Source organism: Haliotis rubra, unplaced genomic scaffold (genome assembly GCF_003918875.1).
Source record: "Haliotis rubra isolate DU_JTF1 unplaced genomic scaffold, ASM391887v1 Scf60, whole genome shotgun sequence".
Classification (NCBI taxonomy): domain Eukaryota; kingdom Metazoa; phylum Mollusca; class Gastropoda; order Lepetellida; family Haliotidae; genus Haliotis; species Haliotis rubra.
In genome coordinates, this window is record NW_025767302.1 from 255,701 (window position 1) to 277,340 (window position 21,640).

General features: G+C 44.0%; 1 protein-coding gene across 1 annotated transcript in view; it reads right to left on the bottom strand.

Annotated features, from left to right (window-relative positions):
• The window catches only part of LOC124255432 (ATP-dependent RNA helicase TDRD9-like), a 42,527-nt gene that overhangs the window by 17,387 nt on the left and 3,500 nt on the right, over positions 1–21,640 (bottom strand). The window contains exons 3-20 of the mRNA XM_046689347.1: positions 20,426–20,623; positions 19,309–19,530; positions 18,152–18,274; positions 17,848–17,928; positions 16,085–16,246; positions 15,052–15,155; positions 14,736–14,794; positions 13,635–13,692; positions 12,758–12,842; positions 10,869–10,926; positions 9,128–9,232; positions 8,276–8,373; positions 7,761–7,892; positions 7,012–7,238; positions 5,633–5,696; positions 5,154–5,255; positions 2,946–3,065; positions 2,743–2,850 (exon numbers count right to left, since the gene is read on the bottom strand). Of these exons, the coding sequence (XP_046545303.1) occupies positions 2,743–2,850; positions 2,946–3,065; positions 5,154–5,255; positions 5,633–5,696; positions 7,012–7,238; positions 7,761–7,892; positions 8,276–8,373; positions 9,128–9,232; positions 10,869–10,926; positions 12,758–12,842; positions 13,635–13,692; positions 14,736–14,794; positions 15,052–15,155; positions 16,085–16,246; positions 17,848–17,928; positions 18,152–18,274; positions 19,309–19,530; positions 20,426–20,623 (2,106 nt within the window). The remainder of the gene's footprint in view (positions 1–2,742; positions 2,851–2,945; positions 3,066–5,153; positions 5,256–5,632; positions 5,697–7,011; positions 7,239–7,760; positions 7,893–8,275; positions 8,374–9,127; positions 9,233–10,868; positions 10,927–12,757; positions 12,843–13,634; positions 13,693–14,735; positions 14,795–15,051; positions 15,156–16,084; positions 16,247–17,847; positions 17,929–18,151; positions 18,275–19,308; positions 19,531–20,425; positions 20,624–21,640) is intronic.

Consider the following 21,640-nt stretch of genomic DNA (forward strand, 5'->3'; position numbering starts at 1 on the left):
GTAGAGGCAAGCCTCCCCATGAGGTACCGGCGGTCAAGTTCTGGCAAATCGAACCTGGACCTGGTACCACAGAGGAGGGGGTTGATTACTTCAGACAAGACTGAGGGTAATATCACGCAGCCCTTGTGTCCCCACCTTGGTGGGAGCAAAGCCTCCCCTGGGAGGCGCGAAACTCCTGAGGAGGGTCGGGTCGCCAGTACTGACCACTACCTGGGGCAGGACAGAAGCAATGGCTCCCATTGCACCTGCCTCAGGGGCGCACCGAAATAAAACTAAAAAGTACCCAACTCCTCCCGACCCTCTCCTCCTCCATAGCCTCCTCGAATCGATCCTCAATGGGTGAGGTCTCTGTTTCCAGAGAGAGCTCTGAGGGATCATCCGAGGGGTCTACAAGAGGACAAAGGCTCGAGCAGAGCCGGGTTGCCCGCACACACCCGACCCAAGACTTCGGGACTGAGTCAGCGGTGCGTGATGAGGAAGAGAGCCCGTGCTGGGATTCCTCAATGGTAGACAAAATGATCCAGACACCCGAATGGCCCGGCCAAGCGCGGCATAGCCGGTGGGACCAAGTCATGTAAGTAGCGGCAACTACAGGGACTGCCAAACTACTAACTACTGGACCAGACCCGGAGCCAAGGCTCGGGCCGGTGTAGTTACTACAGCGGAGGGTGGCCAGCAACCCGAGAGGCAAAGAGAGCCGACGCCGGCTGACAGGAAACCCCACACCAGAGCCTAAGCTGGAGGTTGGGAGCACTGCCGCCATAGACCCGGCACACACACCCATTGCACCTGGTCGGGACCAATCTCCTGACGGAGGCCAGCCATCGCGTCAGCCACGGTGAGTGGACCCGAATCCATCTGCTTCTGCAATATATCAGAAAGTAAATCAATTGTTAGCTGGTTAGAAACAGGGACAGGAGGGGGGGAAGGTGCCTGTGATGTTGAGGGGATGGCAGGTGAAAGAGCCGGAGGCCCCGCACCCTTCGCCCGTTTAGGAGCATCCCCCGAAAGAGAGGAAGCCGAAGCCTTCTTTTTCTTTGTTTTTTTATCTTTGTCTTTAGGCGGCTCCTGACCCCAAATGTCCCCCCCCGCCTGAAGTAAGGACGTGTAGAACATGTAATCAGCACGTCTGGACTTGATGGTGCGGGGGGAGAAAGCCTGACACATAGAACAACCTTGTTCGTCATGGGCTTCCTCCGCTAAACAACGTAAGCAAACCAGGTGGCGATCCTGAGGCGACAAACTGCCGCTACAGGTGACACACCCCTTGGGCTGCAAAAAACAGAACCACGCTATGATAATAGCAAGGACTGTACGATATACATAATATAATATGCACACAACAAAACAGAACAAAATACAACGCCCGGGCGATATTTTAACTGTTACAGCAAAGCTATTAAATACTAAGCGTAAAGCCATAATAAGCGTAATTAGCGCATACATAGGTGACAAAGAGCAACATGTGTGAGCGACCCGTAACGGCGTCCACGAAAACACTCAAAACAAAACTTACCTAAAGCCTGGAAAAAGAGGAATTTAGGCAAAGTATAATCTACAAAATGAAATATCAGCCCTTTCACAACCCGACTACAAGGCTTTTTCTAAAGCCAGGAGAAGGAAAGCAAACGGGACCCCGCGGTCCGCCATCTTGCCTGCCACGTGGCTGGAGACAGCGAATCACGCCCGTAAAGTTACAACAAATCATGAATGAAAAAGTCATACAAAGATTCCAGCTAATTCAGCCGGCGAAAAAAAGGAACCATATATACAGGATTTGACTCTATCTCACTCCATCGCTCTCTTATTCGTAGCTTCTTGGACCATGCAATCGACCTACGGCCCGTGACAGCATGAAAAGTGAGGAAGTCACGAGGTACACAGCCAGAGTTACCTGCTCTTGGCTGTAGGGGGCCCTCACGGGGCCCTGTAGGGTGGTCTCACCACACATAGCGAGTTTTTGTTTGGTAAAATATTTTATTGAAAAATATTGTTACAACTGTCGTGGGCTTTTAAAATGGACATTTTAATGCTTATATATACCCCAAGGAGGACTTCTTCTGAAAAGAATAAACCCACTCACTCACTTAAGAAAATTAGAAGAATCCATCAGGAGTTGATAATCAGTCACTACGCAGATTAGACTTACAGATACAAAGTGTTACTAACGCCCACATTCAAATGACAGTTTAATGGCAAAAATAGTCACGTCCACATGTGATGTCATCCCATAATGTATGAACATCAAACATCACTATCTTCACAATATCCCAAAAATATTCACAACCCCAAACATTGTTCAGTATATTAATAATTTTTAACTGCAGGTGTAAAATATTAAAAACAGGCCAATTATGAGTTTTTTACGCCACTTTTAGCAATATTCCAGCAATATCATAGTCGGGGACACCAGAAATCGGCTTCACACATTGTACCCATGAGGGGAATCGAACTTGGATCTTCGGCGTGACGAGTGAACGCTTTAACCACTAGGCTACCCCTAGTACAATTATGAGTCAGAGCTCTGTCATAGAAACCCAGCAACCTATTCTGGTCAGAATAGCAGACAAAATGGCTCAGGTGGTCAGATTCAATGACCTGCTTGACAGTATCATACCCAGACAGCATGGAGCACTGCATGCAATACCAATCCCTGCTTTGTCTGGTGGCTATTATTTGCAAGCTGCTATGTCATCATAGTAGCGGAATATTGTTTACATTAAACAACAGATTAATACTAACTGCGACAGTGTTCATGGGATCGTGGTTGGACAGTGTCCTGATAGCATCCCCTTCATCGACTTCTCCCCGCAGGAAGTAGTTTGGGTAGAAGGCCCCGCACAGAACAAGCTGAAACACATATACACTTCAAGAAACCATGTCTCTTTGGGGATGACAGTCTTACAACGATATTCTGTGCGACATCTGATTACAGCAAGTTTTACCTTGAGAAGCAGCCTCTCCTTGGATGAGTTGTAGTCCCCTTTGAATTGTGGTTGTCTGACGGGCTTCTGGATGTTGAACCTTTCCAGCCGCTGCTCTAGTTCCCGGATCAACTCAGACACCTGCAAACAACACACTGATTACTGGCGAGCTCCAGGTGTCCAGTCTCACACACTCACTGGCTTCAGGTGGTCAATGACACACTGACCATCACCAGGTGTCCAGCATGACACATTGACCATCACCAGGTGTCCAGCATGACACACGGATCATCACCAGGTGTCCAGCATGACACACTGATCATCACCAGGTGTCCAGCATGACACACTGACCATCACCAGGTGTCCAGCATGACACACTGACCATCACCAGGTGTCCAGCATGACACACTGACCATCACCAGGCGTCCAGCATGACACACTGACCATCACCAGGCGTCCAGCATGACACACTGACCATCACCAGGTGTCCAGCATGACACACTGACCATCACCAGGTGTCCAGCATGACACTGACCATCACCAGGTGTCAAGCATGAAACACTGACCATCACCAGGTGTCAAGCATGACACTGACCATCACCAGGCATCCAGCGCGACACACTGACCATCACCAGGCATCCAGCATGACACACTGACCATCACCAGGTGTCCAGCATGACACACTGACCATCACCAGGTGTCCAGCATGACACACTGACCATCACCAGGTGTCCAGCATGACACACTGACCATCACCAGGTGTCCAGCATGACACACTGACCATCACCAGGTGTCCAGCATGACACACTGACCATCACCAGGTGTCCAGCATGACACACTGACCATCACCAGGTGTCCAGCATGACACACTGACCATCACCAGGTGTCCAGCATGACACACTGACCATCACCAGGTGTCCAGCTCTGACACACTGACCATCACCAGGCGTCCAGCATGACACACTGATCATCACCAGGCGTCCAGCGCGGTACACTGACCATCACCAGGTGTCCAGCATGACACACTGATCATCACCAGGTGTCCAGCATGACACACGGATCATCACCAGGTGTCCAGCATGACACACGGATCATCACCAGGTGTCCAGCATGACACACTGATCATCACCAGGTGTCAAGCATGAAACACTGACCATCACCAGGTGTCAAGCATGACACTGACCATCACCAGGCATCCAGCATGACACACTGACCATCACCAGGCATCCAGCGCATGACACACTGACCATCACCAGGTATCCAGCATGACACACGGATCATCACCAGGTGTCCAGCATGACCACACTGACCATCACCAGGTGTCCAGCATGACACACTGACCATCACCAGGTGTCCAGCATGACACACTGACCATCACCAGGCGTCCAGCATGACACACTGACCATCACCAGGCATCCAGCATGACACACTGACCATCACCAGGTGTCCAGCATGACACACTGACCATCACCAGGTGTCCAGCATGACACACTGACCATCACCAGCTGTCCAGCATGACACACTGACCATCACCAGGTGTCCAGCATGACACTGACCATCACCAGGTGTCCAGCATGACACACTCCACCATCACTAGGTGTCCAGCATGACACACTGACCATCACCAGGTGTCCAGCATGACACACTGACCATCACCAGGTGTCCAGCATGACACACTGACCATCACCAGGTGTCCAGCATGACACACTGACCATCACCAGGTGTCCAGCATGACACACTGACCATCACTAGGTGTCAGCAGCATGACACTGACCACACCAGGTGTCAGCATGACACACTGACCATCACCAGGTGTCCAGCATGACACACTGACCATCACCAGGTGTCCAGCATGACACACTGACCATCACCAGGTGTCCAGCATGACACACTGACCATCACCAGGTGTCCAGCATGACACACTGACCATCACCAGGTGTCCAGCATGACACACTGACCATCACCAGGTGTCCAGCATGACACTGACCATCACCAGGTGTCCAGCATGACACACTGACCATCACCAGGTGTCCAGCATGACACACTGACCATCACCAGGTGTCCAGCATGACACATTGACCATCATCAGGTGTCCAGCATGACACACTGACCATCACCAGGTGTCCAGCATGACACACTGACCATCACCAGGTGTCCGATCTCACACACTGACAACCAGACAAGACCTATGATTACCAGGCCAGCACACAGAGTACATCCGACACATACCTCATTGATCCTTCTGATCTGAATGAAGTGAGATTCTCCCCATTTCCTCTCCGTCATTCCTGTCCGCTTGAAGGCATGATGCTTCTTGTTGTTCTCCCATACCTGAACCACACAAACACTTCAGTAGCAGCATTGTTGCTCAAGGGGGGGATATAGAGGAGGGTTGCAGCTTTCTAATGACTGATATGTCAATTTTGACAGAATAAATTATACGTAGAGAAACAAATAAAGGAACACAGGAAAAATAAAGCGTTCCTTTATTATTTTCCAGTTTTCATCACCACAGCACTATTCAAAGCTGGTGATGAAAACTAGAAAATATTAAAGGAATACTTGAATTTTCCTGTGTTCCTTAATTTGTTTCTCTGCGTATATTTAGCATTTGTGTTTGGTTGTGTTATCATTACATTTGCCACAAAAACTTCAGCATATTACCTTTATCGCTTGCATATATAGTAGGACAATTATAGAAAGTTTACCTTGTAAGCGTTCAGGATCGCAATGCAGTCACTCAAGGAAAAGGCTCCCCAGCTGTATTTGTGCCTGAAACCAATGTAGTTGTGATTACATCCACAGAAAGCAAACTGTTAACAAGACCTGGTGCATGACCATGTGATTCACCTTTGACTCCTTGGACTATTGACAATAAACATGTTCTCATACTGAATTTGGTCTAAACCCATCAATATTTGTTAATCCTCCAGAAGCCAACATATAGTGAGTGAGTTTAATTTCACGCTGCTTTTAGCAATATTCCAGCAATATCGCAGCGAGGGAGACCCGAAATGGACTTCACACATTGTACCCATGTGGGGAATTGAACCAGGGTTTTCAGCATAATGAGCGAACGCTTTAACCACTAGGCTACTCCCACCGCCCCTACGTAGTAGGATAAGATGGTAATTTGAATGTTAACCTTCCAGTACTTTCCATCAGCTTGGGTAAGTATACTCCCTAGGAAAGTTGTAGCCACATAGCATGTTTGTTTGTTGTTTAATGTCGCACTCAGCAGTATTCCAGCTATATGATGGCAGTCTGTACATAATCGAGTCTGAACCAGACAATCCAGTGATTGACATCATGAGCACTGACCTACACAACTGGGGTACAATGACATGAAATAACCAAGACAGCGAGCCTGACCACCTGATCCCACTATTTGCTACACAACAAACAAGGTCTGCTGAAAAACAGTTCTACCCGGATCTTTAAAAGTCCACACATCAAGTGACAGATCATGTTGTGGCAACATACATGTCAGACTGTCAAATCTGACCTAAGTTTATACATTGTTATGCCTTCTCTGAAATGCATAAATGTCATCCATTATGCTGTTATCCAAACAAAACAGCACCAGATCAGCCTTAATCAGATGAACAGTCTGATATACATCCTCCATTGAAAATGTTTCACTCATTTCAATTTCTTGAGATGGAACCCAAGGTATTCATGTCCTGAAAACACATACCAAATTTGGTTTCCCTATAGATCTATTTTGGTTTCGGTTTCGGAGAAATTCTGTCCCTATTGGGGATACCATGCACTAAGTCAAGAAACGCATGACAAGGGGCATAACTCTGTAACAAATTGTAACACTGAATTGTTTCCGTTTTCGAACTCCATCAAGGCATTCATCTCCTGAAAACTCATACCAAATTTGGCTTCTCTATCTATTACGGTTTCCGAGAAAATCTGACCCCGATCATCACGAACAGACGGATGGACAGAGCTCAAACCTATATCCCCCTAAATTGGTGGCAGGGGACAATAATATCAAAGAATTGGGTTGTCCTTGACCTCCTTTGAGAGCTATACAAAAACACCAAATATATTGTGTAATACCAACAAAAGCACTCACTCAAAAGCTTTCAGTTTAGCCTTGAAAGGTCTCGCAAAGATACTTTTGAGAGAGAGTGCTGCCCCAATGATAAGACATTCTTCCAGAAGACAGAAGACATGGCCAAGAACAAGCAGTTTCCCGATACGTATGTCAACTGGCAGGTCCGCGAGTACCCTCCCGATGAAAGTCAGGTCTCCATCATACCGGCTGTTTGGTGCGTTGTACGATGTGGCTAGAGCACCCACCTGGAACATTTATGGCAGTCTATTGAACCAGATCAGACAAAATACATTAGAACAAGAGGATGTTATATTTCAATCCCATAAAAGTTTGTCACACATCTAGTAATTTGTTCCCTAAATTATTAACTGAACCTTTAAATATGTGCTAACCACATATAAAATAACCCCACACTAATCATGACAATGTCATCAAGGAGTGTTAAATGACATCAAAACATTGTCAACTCCAACTTTTGGTACTCCAGGTTACTTTCAGCAACTGCCTCTGAAATCCAGTTAATATTCATACTTGAAAATCTGGAGATTGACATTGTTGCACATATGCACATGCAATGGTAAAGGTTTAAAAGAAGCTTGTTCTGATTTCTGATTATTGATTACTATTGTAGTCATACAAAAGCGTACACTGTCATATAGAATGTTTTCATGCAATAGTATTAGCTTTAAGGATATTAACATGAGGCATATGCTATATATTGCATGTCCTTCAGACAAAACAAGGAATGAAATAAAAGTAGGTATTACCTCCTTGAGGTTGAGGATAGTCCTCTCAATATCGTCCAGTTTTGGAATAGACAGGGCAAGACCCAGCAGACGTCTCGGCTCTCCCATGTTGAATATCTTTGTCTTTAGAACCAGAGATTCTAGTGGGCAGCGCTGGGCAAAACAAACAAGTCAGTGAATAGATCACACAACACAACACAACACAACACAACACAACACAACACAACACAACACCACAACACAACACAACACAACACAAGGTGAGAAAACACCAGCAACACCCCACTGGAACTCACACAACACACATTTCATCCTGGACAAATGAAGTGAGTTTAGTTTTAAGGTGCTTTTAGCAATATTCCAGCAATATCACAGTGGAGGACACCAGAATGGGCTTCACACATTGTACAAATGTGGGGAATCGAACCCGGTCTCTGGTGTGACGGGCGAACGCTTTAACCACTAGGCTACCCCTCTGCCCCTCCCAGACAAATGGACAGTAGGACTCTCTATTTCTCTTGTCCTGAGAACTGTACCTGCATCTCTGGTATTCCAAATTCAGGCAGACACTGGCTGAAGAATGTCTTGGTCACCATGAAGTAGCAGCGGCCATTGGAAACACGACCAGCTCGACCTGTAAACATGTGGAATAACACTCACACATACTCAAAAACTTCAAATAATCATGATTATACAGCCACATACATGTAGTGTTCACTTTTATGTAATAACAGCCCAATTATGAGTGAATGAGAATGGTTTTACGCCGCTTTTAGCAATATTCCAGCAATATCACAGCCGGGGACACCAGAAATGGGCTTCACACATTGTGCCCATGTGGGGAATCGAACCCGGGTTTTCAGCATGACAAGTGAATGCTTTAACCATCAGGCAACCCCACCGCCCCTAATATGCATAAAAAGACTGTACCCATCTACATCTACATCTTCATCACATCCCATTTGGTTTCTGAAGCCCTGCTTCTTTATAAATCATACTGTTCATTACATATTTTCATTTCAGCTCATCAAGACTATTTTTACTGAAAAAATCATTTGTCATTGGCTTTTTAATCTTTTTCTCAAATCATGATCTAAGTGTGTCCCTTAGTGTGTTGTTGATGCACAAAGGCCCTATTCCAAAAAGCAGTCACATAATAGGTCAATCCAAGCACATGCTTTGACGCAGACAGTCATAGGATCCATTTCTGGTACCGGCCCTGGAACATCATCTTCAATTACATAGCTAATGACACAGTAACATGAGGAATTCCAAACACTGTAATACATGTCAACTACATTCAATCAAACTTGATCAATGTAAGCATTATCACGTCAACAAGTACAGTGAGGTTAGTGGCAGACATTGAAGACAGTGTGGTAGCTGACCTTTTCTTTGGGTACAGTTGGCCTTGGCTGCCCAGTCCACTATCAGATGGGTGTAGTTGGTCATGGGGTCACACACCAGGTTCTTGGTCAGGCAGAAGTCGATGACTACACACAAAACAGGACATATGGGTCATTACTGAACGGCATTAGTGACAAGTGGTCAAACATTAAGCAATCATATTGATTATATGATCCACAATGGGTGAGTGAGTGAGCTTAGTTTTATGCGGCACTCAGCAATATTCCAGCTATATGGCAGCGGTCTGTAAATAATCAAGTCTTAACCAGACAATCCAGTGATCACAGCATGAGCATCGATCTATGCAACTGGGATACGATGACATGTGTCAACCAAGTCAACGAGCCTGACCACCCGATCCCGTTAGTCGCCTCTCCACAATGGGATGTTCTGTAGTTTCTTTGTCCAACCTTACTCGAAGACTAAGCAACATGTCTGCTACAAACAGGGATGAGAATGAATATGAGTGAAAAAAATAGCAAAATGAGCTGGGGGTCTTGAGGGCTGCAGGTTTGGACGATTCACAAGAATGACCCCAGCGTTATCAAATCCATTGAAAAATTCTCATCCCTGTATATAATGATCTTCTATCACTACATCTGGACTGACAATCCAGTGAATGACATCACAAACATTAAACTGCAGACTTTTTAAGATGACATTCACAATCCATAACAAATGATAACATTTTGGGTGGTCAGTTAAAGTTAGTGAGTGAGTTCAGTTTTACGCCGCACTTAGCAATTTTCAGCTATATAGCGGCGGTCTGTAAATAATTGAGCCTGGACCAGACAATCCAGTCATCAACAGCATGAGCATCGATCCGCGCAATTGGGATACGATGACATATGTCAACCATGCCAGCGAGCCTGATCACCCGATCCCGTTAGTCGCATCTTACGAGCACATGACCTAGTTTTGTGATGGTTGCAAAAGTAGGTTTTACTGCAGTTTCTAAGCATTTGTTCACTCCAACCCAATTAAAAGTCAAGAAAACGTGCATTGTATGAACACAGTCATACAAGCTGTACATGGTACATATTCTCTTCAAGATGTACCTTTAGTTTGACATGTGTCCACTTTGCACTTCAATAAGGCAAGCAGAGTTAGCTCCCTTCTCGAACCAGTGCTATAGAGAATCTCACCCAAGTGTCTTCTGCTAACAAGTTGATAAAGTTACAAATATCCGAGGCTTGCCGAGTGTTGATATATTTGATATCAGAAGACATGAGGGTGAGATTCTTTTATCATAAAAAATCACTCTTCATTTTTTTTTCAATGAAATATGTACATCTCTGAACACGGTACTGCCATTAGACTTACATTACAGCGATGTCATAGCATTGTGACGTCATCAAGTTCATGACCTCATAGCATTGTCAGGGCATTGTACAAAATCTACTGTCAAAACGATATCTCCTAGGAGATATCGTTTGATCACACACTTGCAATATCTCCTGTGGATAGTTTTTTTGATGATAAAAGGCTGTTCCGCTAAAAACTGAAAATATCTCAAAAGGCCAGGATGCCATGGGCCTTCACTGATATTTAACAAACTGAGTTGGCGTTGTTTGTATCAAGTGTTACAAGTCTTTTGTAACATGTCAAACAGATATGAAACTCATAAACTTGGAGCATCAAAACTAATATATATGGAAGGATGTTTGAAACAACATGCTTCAGTCCAACTTCGACATCCTTCAGTAACAGAAAGAAACGTACCATATTTGATATCTGGAACAGTTATTGATGACTCAGCAATGTTGGTGGACAGTATCACCTGCAATACAACACATACAGTTCAGGTAGGGTGAAGGATAAAGTACACTTCATGTAGGGTGAAGGATAAAGTACACTTCACGTTGGTGAAAGATAAAGTACACTTCACGTAGGGTGAAAGATAAAGTACACTTCACGTTGGGTGAAAGATAAAGTATACTTCACGTAGGGTGAAAGATAAAGTACACTTCACGTTGGGTGAAAGATAAAGTACACTTCACGTTGGGTGAAAGATAAAGTACACTTTACATAGGGTGAAGGATAAAGTACACTTCAGGTCGGGTGAAGGATAAAGTAATCTTCACGCAGGTGAAGGATAAAGTACACTTCACATTGGGTGAAGGATAAAGTACACTTCACGTAGGGTGAAGGATAAAGTACACTTCACGTTAGGTGAAAGATAAAGTACACTTCACGTAGGGTGAAAGATAAAGTACACTTCACGTTGGGTGAAAGATAATGTACACTTCACGTTGGGTGAAAGATAAAGTACACTTCACGTTGGGTGAAAGATAAAGTACACTTCACATAGGGTGAAAGATAAAGTACACTTTACATAGGGTGAAGGATAAAGTACACTTCACGTAGGGTGAAAGATAAAGTACACTTCACATTGGGTGAAGGATAAAGTACACTTCACGTAGGGTGAAAGATAAAGTACACTTCACATTGGGTGAAGGATAAAGTACACTTCACGTTGGGTGAAAGATAAAGTACACTTCACGTTGGGTGAAGATAAAGATGAAAGATAAAGTACACTTCACATAGGGTGAAGGATAAAGTACACTTCACGTTGGGTGAAAGATAAAGTACACTTCACGCTTGGGTGAAAGATAAAGTACACTTCACGTTGGGTGAAAGATAAAGTACACTTCACATGAGGGTGAAAGATAAAGTACACTTCACATTGGGTGAAAGATAAAAGTACACTTCACATAAGGTGAAAGATAAAGTACACTTCACGCTGGGTGAAGGATAAAAGTACACTTCACGTTGGGTGAAGGATAAAGATAAAAACACTTCACGCAGGTGAAGGATAAAAAGTACACTTCACATTGGGTGAAGGATAAAAGTACACTTCCACGTTAGGGTGAAGGATAAAAGTACACTTCACGTTGGGTGAAAGATAAAGTACACTTCACGTAGGGTGAAAGATAAAGTACACTTCACGTTGGGTGAAAGATAAAGTACACTTCACGTAGGGTGAAAGATAAAGTACACTTCACGTTGGGTGAAAGATAAAGTACACTTCCACGTACACTTTAGGGTGAAAGATAAAGTACACTTCACGTAGGGTGAAGGATAAAGTACACTTCACGTTGGGTGAAGGATAAAGTACACTTCACGTTGGGTGAAAGATAAAGTACACTTCACGTTGGGTGAAGGATAAAGTACACTTCACATTGGGTGAAAGATAAAGTACACTTCACGTAGGGTGAAAGATAAAGTACACTTCACGTTGGGTGAAGGATAAAGTACACTTCATGTAGGGTGAAAGATAAAGTACACTTCACATTGGGTGAAGGATAAAGTACACTTCACGTAGGGTGAAAGATAAAGTACACTTCACGTTGGGTGAAGGATAAAGTACACTTCACGTAGGGTGAAAGATAAAGTACACTTCACATTGGGTGAAGGATAAAGTACACTTCACGTAGGGTGAAAGATAAAGTACACTTCACGTTGGGTGAAAGATAAAGTTCACTTTACATAGGGTCCATGGTTTTATACACATTGGGCTAGTTTTTGTAGAAGGGGTCAGTCTTCCAGGCAGCCTGGTGATGTGTAACCTGCTGATGATCACCTGCATCAAAGTACTCCATTGTACTCACCTTCCGCTGCCCCTTGAGAGCTGGCTCAAACACCCTCATCTGCTCGTCCTGAGTGATGGTGGAGTGTAGAGGGATGACTTTCAGGCTGAAGCACACAGAGGTACAAATAAGCTGCGTATCTGCGGAAAGTTATCTGTAGCTCTAAACACAAATCTAGCTGGGTAAGACTACAGAATAACGGATACCTCCCGCAATCTTTGAAAGCACGTGAGTTTACTTAGGGTTAGGGTAAGGTTTAGGGTTAGGGTAAGGGTTAGGGTTAGGGTAAGGTTAGGTTAGGGTAAGGGTAAGGGTTAGGGTTAGGGTTAGGGTTAGGGTTAGGGTTAGGGTTAGGGTTAGGGTTAGGGTTAGGGTTAGGGTTAGGGTTAGGGTTAGGGTTAGGGTTAGGGTTAGGGTAAGGGTTAGGGTAAGGGTTAGGGTTAGGGTTAGGGTTAGGGTTAGGGTTAGGGTTAGGTTAGGTTAGGGTTAGCGTTAGGGTTAGGGTGACAGGACACTAAACATAATGGCTGGTAGGTATCCGGTATTCTATAGGTGTACCTCTAGCTGCAGCACTGAGTTCATTCCAAAATCAAATGTGCATAGATTTGGAGATTTGGGTTTAAGCAAGGCAAACGTAAACACATAATAAAAAGAGAAGAGTACCCATAGTTTCCAAAATACAAAACGGCTTGACTGGAAGTAAGCTTACTCTTAAGTCTTAGTTTTATAATATCTTTAACATTTTAACAAAAAGGAATTTACTGAACATGAATGTACCAGGTAATATAACATCATTTTATCACTAACATCCATTCACTTCCTTACTACTGTTATCTTTGGATATTGGCCAAGATAACCAACTCTTGAAACAAATCCTGGATTTGAGGATGTTACTTACTTGTGTTTTGCTTCATGTACTCTCAGTTTGTCGTACAAATCCGAGATTTCACCATAACCTGTCAAAATTATTAGGCAACTTAAATCAGACAATGGATGAATGGATGGATAGATGGATGGATAGATGGATGGACTGATGAATGGATCTATGCATGCATGGATGGATGGGTGGATGGAAGGATGGATCCATGGATGGGTGGATGGATGGATGGATGGACAGATGAATGGATCTATGCATGGATGGATGGAAGGATGGATAGATGGATGACAGATGAATGGATCTATGGATGGGTGGATAGATGAATGGATCAGCATGGATGGATGGAAGGATGGATGGATCTATGGATGGGTGGATGGATGGATGGACTGATGAATGGATCTATGCATGCATGCATGGATGGGTGGATGGAAGGATGGATCCATGGATGGGTGGATGGATGGATGGACTGATGAATGGATCTATGCATGCATGGATGGATGGGTGGATGGAAGGATGGATCCATGGATGTTATGGGTGAATGAATGGACTGATGAATGGATCTATGCATGGGTGGATGGAAGGATGGATCCATGGAAGGGTGGGTGGACGGATGGATGGACTGATGAATGGATCTATGGATGGATGGATGGAAGGATGGATCCATGTATGGATGGATCTATGGATGGATTGACTGATGAATGGATCTATGCATGGATGGATGGATGGATGGATCCATGGAAGGGTGGGTGGACGGATGGATGGACAGATGAATGGATCTATGGATGGATGGATAGACAGACAGATGTATGTTTGTGTGTGTGTGTGTGTGTGTGTGTGTCTAGTGATGTGTATGTGTGTGATGGATCTATTGATGGATGGATGGATGGATAGATGGATGGATGATTCATCTGAGACAAAGACAATTCTTGAGGATCTCAACAGTTAATCTGGAGGAACAAATTGATAGTTCTGATAGATCAGATATATTGCAGAATAAGTTTACATAATGCTCCATTGCTTTTTTGGATGAAATGTTTTGATAGGTTAGGAAGGTATATGAGAGTCTGGAGCAAATGAATTGCAAATATGTTTGATCATGTTTATCACGCTAGGGTAGGGTACCTGGCAGAAAGCACAGTACGGTTCCGCGGACAGGGGAAAAGTTTGTGTCTTTGTCCAGCCTGGTAACAGAGAGGTAAACAAGGAATACATTCATTACATGAACATGGTAGGAGACATTGTCCTCCTAGAATATGCTGAATAATTGTAGAAAACATGAATTAGCAAACAAACGATTAATGTTAAACTTCATCAAACAATTACTGAATGTAAAATATAAACAAATAAAAGATGCAGATCAATGATAGTATTACTCACAAACTTGTTTAATATGAGTTCACACAGTATATCCTAGTTAAGCCTGACAACACACACATACCCTTGCTCTTTGCGTTCCAGTGAGTCAAACTCACAGATGAGTTTGACAGCCATGTCCTCGATCTCCTCACTTAATTCAGGCTTACTCTCATCGAATTCAGGGAGCTGCACACAAAGAACATAATTGTAGTATAAGGTTACAGGTTACTGAAAGTATCCAGAAGCAAGGTCGCCTATAATGACTATCAGCCCTGCATAAGGGCATGGGCATGCTTGTGTGTGTGTGTGTGTGTGTGCGGGAGTGTGTGTGTGCTGGTTGTGTGTGTGCTGGTTGTGTGTGTTTTGCTTTTTGCCACACTCCACAATATTCCTGCTTTGTTACGGTACTCTATAAATAAACATGCCTAGATCAGACAATCCAGTCCTGGGTATTATCAGCAATGATCTGACAATCCATTTGGAAGAAATCCACAATAGAGAAATCTCTCATGTCAATTAACTTGGTAAAGCTGACATTAGAAAATCACCATCAGTGTTCAAAACAAACAACCTTATTAAAGCAGTCTCTTTTCACACGGCTGAAAATTATTTCAACATTTGACGAAAGTAAGAGTGAGTGAGTGAGTTTAGTTTTACGCTGCTTTTAGCAATATTTCAGCAATATCACAGCAGGGGACACCAGAAATGGGATACACACATTGTGCCCATGTGGGGAATCGAACCCGGGTTTTCGGCATGACAAGCGAATGCTTTAACCATCAGGCAACCCCACCGCCCCTAATATGCATAAAAAGACTGTACCCATCTACATCTACATCTTCATCACATCCCATTTGGTTTCTGAAGCCCTGCTTCTTTATAAATCATACTGTTCATTACATATTTGCATTTCAGCGAATTCAGCGAATCGAACAAGGGTCTTCGGAGTGACGAGCAAACGCTTTAACCACTAGGCTACCCCACCGCCCTGTACAATTCAGCAAGAAAATGATGTTATCAGTATCACACAGTATCTGTCATGAGTATAAGTATGCATACTTGTATGATCCATATGACACCAAGGATCATCAACCTGGTGTTTCATCAGTACTTACCTGTCCAAGTGCCGGAGTGAGATCATCAGCGTAGAACTCCAGCACCCTGAACACTCGGCCCTCAACACTCACCACCGGCGCCGGTTCCAGGCTATCGCGGACTGGCAGGGCAAAGTAATCGGCGAACTGGTCAGAGTCTATGGTGGCCGACATCAGGATGACCTGTAAGACAGGGCAGGACAGGGCGTTACAACCACCACAACCACATATGGTGTACAACAGACCACTCACAGATCAACCACAGACCATGCACAGGTCAACCACAGAACACGAACAGATCGACCACAGACCACTCACAGGTCACAGTCTATGGTGGCCGACATCAGGATGACCTCTAAGACAGGGAAGGATAGGGCGTTACAACCACCACAAACACATATGGTGTACAACAGCCCACGCACAGGTCAACCACAGACCACTCACAGATCAACCACAGACCATGCACAGGTCAACCACAGACCATGAACAGATCAACCACAGACCACGCACAGGTCAACCACAGACCACGAACAGATCAACCACAGACCATGCACAGGTCAACCACAGACCATGAACAGGTCTACCACAGACCACACACAGATCAACCACAGACCATGAACAGATCAACCACAGACTACACACAGGTCAACCACAGACTACACAGAGGTCAACCACAGACCATGAACAGGTCAACCACATACCATGAACAGATCAACCACATACCATGAACAGATCAACCACAGACCACGAACTGATCAACCACAGACCACACACAGACCACACACAAGTCAACCACAGACCACACACAGATCAACCAGATCAACCACAGACCACTCACAAGTCAACCACAGACCACACACAGACCACACACAAGTCAACCACAGACCACACACAGATCAACCAGATCAACCACAGACCACATACAGATCAACCACAGACCAGGCACAGGTCAACCACAAACTACAGTGAGTTTAGTTTTACGCTGCACTCATCAATATTCCAGCTATATGGCAGCAGTCTGTAAATAATCGAGTCTGCAACAGACAATCGAGTGATCAACAGCATGAGCATCGATCTGCACAATTGGGAACCGATGACATGTGTCAACCAAGTCAGCGAACCTGACCACCCGATCCCGTTAGTCGCCTCTTACGACAAGCATAGTCGCCATTTGTGGCAAGCATGGGTTGCTGAAGACCTATTCTACCCCGGATCTTCATGGGTCAGATCAACCACAAACTATACACGGATCAATCACATACCACATACAGATCAATCACAGACCATGCACAGGTCAACCACAAACTACACACAGATGAACCACAAACCACATACAGATCAATCAAAGACCAAGCACAGATCAACCACAGACCAGAAACAGCTCAACCACAGACCAGAAACAGCTCAACCACAGACCAGAAACAGCTCAACCACAGACCATGCACAGGTCAACCGCAGACCACACACAGATCAATCACAGACCACATACAGATCAACCACAGACCATGCACAGGTCAACCACAAACTACACACAGATCAACCACAGATCACATACAGATCAATCACAGACCACACACAGATCAACCACAGACCATGCACAGGTCAACCACAGACCACATACAGATCAACTACACACAGATAAATCAAGCTCCACACTCAGGTCAACCAGATCAATAACAACTATCACATATCACATCACATCACACACACACACACACACACATTACAAACAAGACAGAAAATATCCCACATCAGGCACAGATGAACATCTGAGTTCCACTAACCTTGACATGTTGTGAGTTGGTACGCAGCAACTTCCGCACAATCAACAGGGCAAAATCCGACTCCTGGTCTCGTTCGTGAACCTGAAAACCATGAATGACTATAGTTTCACGTACTACTCATTAATATTGGTTTAATAGTTCAGTAATGTGGCTCTCAGAAATATTCCAATTTTTGAACATGTACTCTACAGTTACACAAATGTATGTTCCTTTATGAAGGTTTGTGATACCATAATTGAGAAGACAGAGATGTTCTGAAGGGCACAACACATTAACAGACGTCTTAGAAGAGCTGCAGACTGACCTCATCAAGGATCACGTGTGTGTATTGCAGCATATTTTTCGTCTTAATCAACTTCTCTCTCAGTACCCCAGTTGTACAGTAGGTGATGCGAGTGTCCTCCGATGTTTTGTTGTCCAGGCCAATCTGAAAGGAATACGATATCATCATCATTTGGGTTACAAAACATTTGTTCTTGTAAAACTAATTGACTTGATATGATGATCTGATAGCACCTGGACTGAAGGTGAAGGTGAAGGTGAGGGTGAGGTGAGGTAGACTGAGGGTGAGGGTGAGGTGAGGTAGACTGAAGGTGAAGGTGAGGTGAGGTGGACTGAAGGTGAGGTGAGGTGAGGTGAGTTGAGTTTTACGCTGCTCTCAGAAATATTCCAGCTATATGGCGACGGTCTGTAAATAATCGAGTCTGGACCAGACAATCAAGTGATCAACAGCATGAGCATCAATCTGCGTAATTTGGAACCAATGACATATGTCAACCCATTTAATGAGCCTGACCACCCGATCCCGTTAGTCGCCTCTTACGACAAGCATGGGTTACTGAAGGCACATTCTAACCCGGATCTTCACAGGTCTGAGGTGAGGTGAGGTGAGGTTTAACGCTGCTTATTATTCAACTTATGTGGTGAAGTGCATGTATTTGTGTGTGGACGTATGGGGGTGCTCCTTGAACTAGGCCTGAGCAGGATTTACTGTATAAACCCCCAGAGATACCATGCCACAGTTTAACATGGACACCCCACAACACTACACAGACTCCATGCTAACCAGTCTTTGTTTTAACCCCTTAACAATCCTAAACACATATTGCCAGGCAGGGCAACATCAGGTACAATGTTTGAATATTTCTTGCTATGACACAACCTGGGTTCAAACCAGAATTTCCTCTCTGCGTTGGTTGGTTGGTTGTTTAACACAGCACTCAGCTATATTCCAGCTATATGGCGGCGGTCTGTAAATAATCAAGTCTGGACCAGACAATCCAGTGATCAACAGCATGAGCCTCTTGCGACAAGGATGGGTTACTGAAGGCACATTCTAACCCAGATCTTCACGGGTTTCCTCTCTGGGCACAACATGAATCAGTACAATCTGCTATGATTTTCACTTTACACATCTCTAAGCCAAGCACTGTTGTAAGTCTAAATCAGCAGGCCACTTACCTGGTATCCACAGATCGTTCCAAGAGTCCAGTTCCTCTCGGAGCATACCCTCCTTGCCACGCTGACTGCGGCAATACGACGAGGCTGTGTGATGATGATGTTGCAGTGCTTGTGTTCCTGAGCATAGTGATCCAGGATGTACTGGGGCACCTGCGTGGTCTTGCCAGAGCCGGTGGAACCCTGGACCACTGTCACCTGGTTACTCTCTATAGTGCTCAACAGCTGGAACATAGGCCACATCGTCAGTACGGGAATGGTATTGTTCAAATAGATGAGAGAACAACTAAAACTGACAGGGTTATCGCTTAAGTACATGAGAGAACAATTATCACTGACAGGGTTATCGCTTAAGTACATGAGAGAACAATTATCACTGACAGGGTTATGGTTTAAGTACATGAGAGAACAATTATCACTGACAGGGTTATGGTTTAAGTACATGAGAGAACAACTATCACTGACAGGGTTATGGTTTAAGTACATGAGAGAACAATTATAACTGACAGGTTTAAGTACATGAGAGAACAATTATAACTGTCAGACTACAAACCAGATCTGTGATTTATCTTGGATTCTGAACAACAATACGTGCCATTGTTAAGCAAAGTGGGAAAAACGTGTCATACTGTTAGATCATCTTAATGTTCCTAGTTTCACAAATTCTGACGAATCAGGAATATTTTAACTTAAATTAGGAATTTTTACTATCAGCTGCAGATGTCAGCCCAAATATCAGCCTCTCATCAGATCTAGATAAACCCCACCCAGATGCAGCATACAGTAAACAAAATGTTTACTAAATTATAAGCACACATCAAACATAGATGTCTGTAGCCTTTACAGCTTGATTGAAGCATCCCTTATGAGGAAATGTGAATCAGATGTCTTATTCCTAAAGCAACACTTATGACCAAATAACTTGAATACCTACAGGAAAAAATATTACTCCAGATCAAAGACAAATAACTTAAGATGCTTAAGCTGAGCTCAATTTGTCGACCAGTTTTAGAGAAAAGGAAACTGCTGGGTCTCTGCTGACTAACAACAGATGACACATGACAATATGTGCTCAAAGTCCTAACCTAATGAGTAAGAAGGACATGAGAAATGCAAGCACCTGTTCCTTGTGGTTTGTGATGGGCAGTTTCTTGTCATAGTTGTGGGCAAAGTGGTAGTTGTTGTAGACTTCAGTGGCTCCAGGAGGCACCAGGTCCTCCGGCATCCCCACGGACCCCGCCACGGTGCTGTCTAGTTCCAGCTGCTCCATCCCCCCAACCACTTCCCCACCAGGAGACATCGGCCCAACCTGCAGGGGCTGAAACACACATTCCAGCTATCATTCCAAAGCTGCTCACCACACACAATGTCTAAAGATCTTACCCACAATCATAATATATCACATGTATCAAAAGTTTAAATGCTATGTTAAATTTAGTTCTCAACTATATTTCAAGAAACTTCAAGACTTAGTACTTTACTAAGAAAATGTAATACAAACTGTTACAGATTACATTCGACCACTTTGTCAAAAGATATGGTGTAAAGAAACTTTCTGTCATAGACAGCCATGCTAATTTGGACTTGTCACAGGTGAGCAAAGTATGTGATCTAGACTACCAGGTAGGGGTGACTATTGAGGGAAAACAACTATCGCGATAGCGATAGTCTATTGCAACATAATATTGTGATATCGATAGTCTATTGCGACCAACTATTGCAATACTGTTGCAATAGTGTTTTTCTCCTTGAATTGTCTCATTTGAAGTAATTTCCCAAATGAATGTATAGTTTATATGAAACAAAAACAAGCTGAAGTAGTTTCAGTCTCTTTTAATAACTGACAAGAAACATCAAACCCAGATTAAGATAACAGGGGTGGTTAACTCTAAATCAAAGTGTATGAATCTGGTACTTCCTGTAGTTTGAGCTGCGCATTTATCAACGGAATTACTAAACTATCGATAGTCACACATACTATCCTAGTCTGTCTCACAGTCCCTGAACCACATTATTTTCCCTACTGCCAAGCCCTCTCTGCAGTGCTAAAGCCCTAAATAAAGCAAGTCTAGATTTCCTCAGGTTCTGTCTCCCCAGGGCTCCTTTTCAATATAAATGGGCTTTTTTGTTACTATCAAAATTATATATATTCAGAGACTAAGCCTTAGTCTAATACTATCGATGCATCGATAGTTTTTCCTTTCTACCATCGATTAATCGCTATCGGAGACTCAACAATTGTAATCCATCGATAGTTAGATGCATCGTTACAGCCCTGCTACCAGTTGTGGGACTTCTATATTTGTTGAAGTCTCAGTAGCTGAGCAGATTTGAT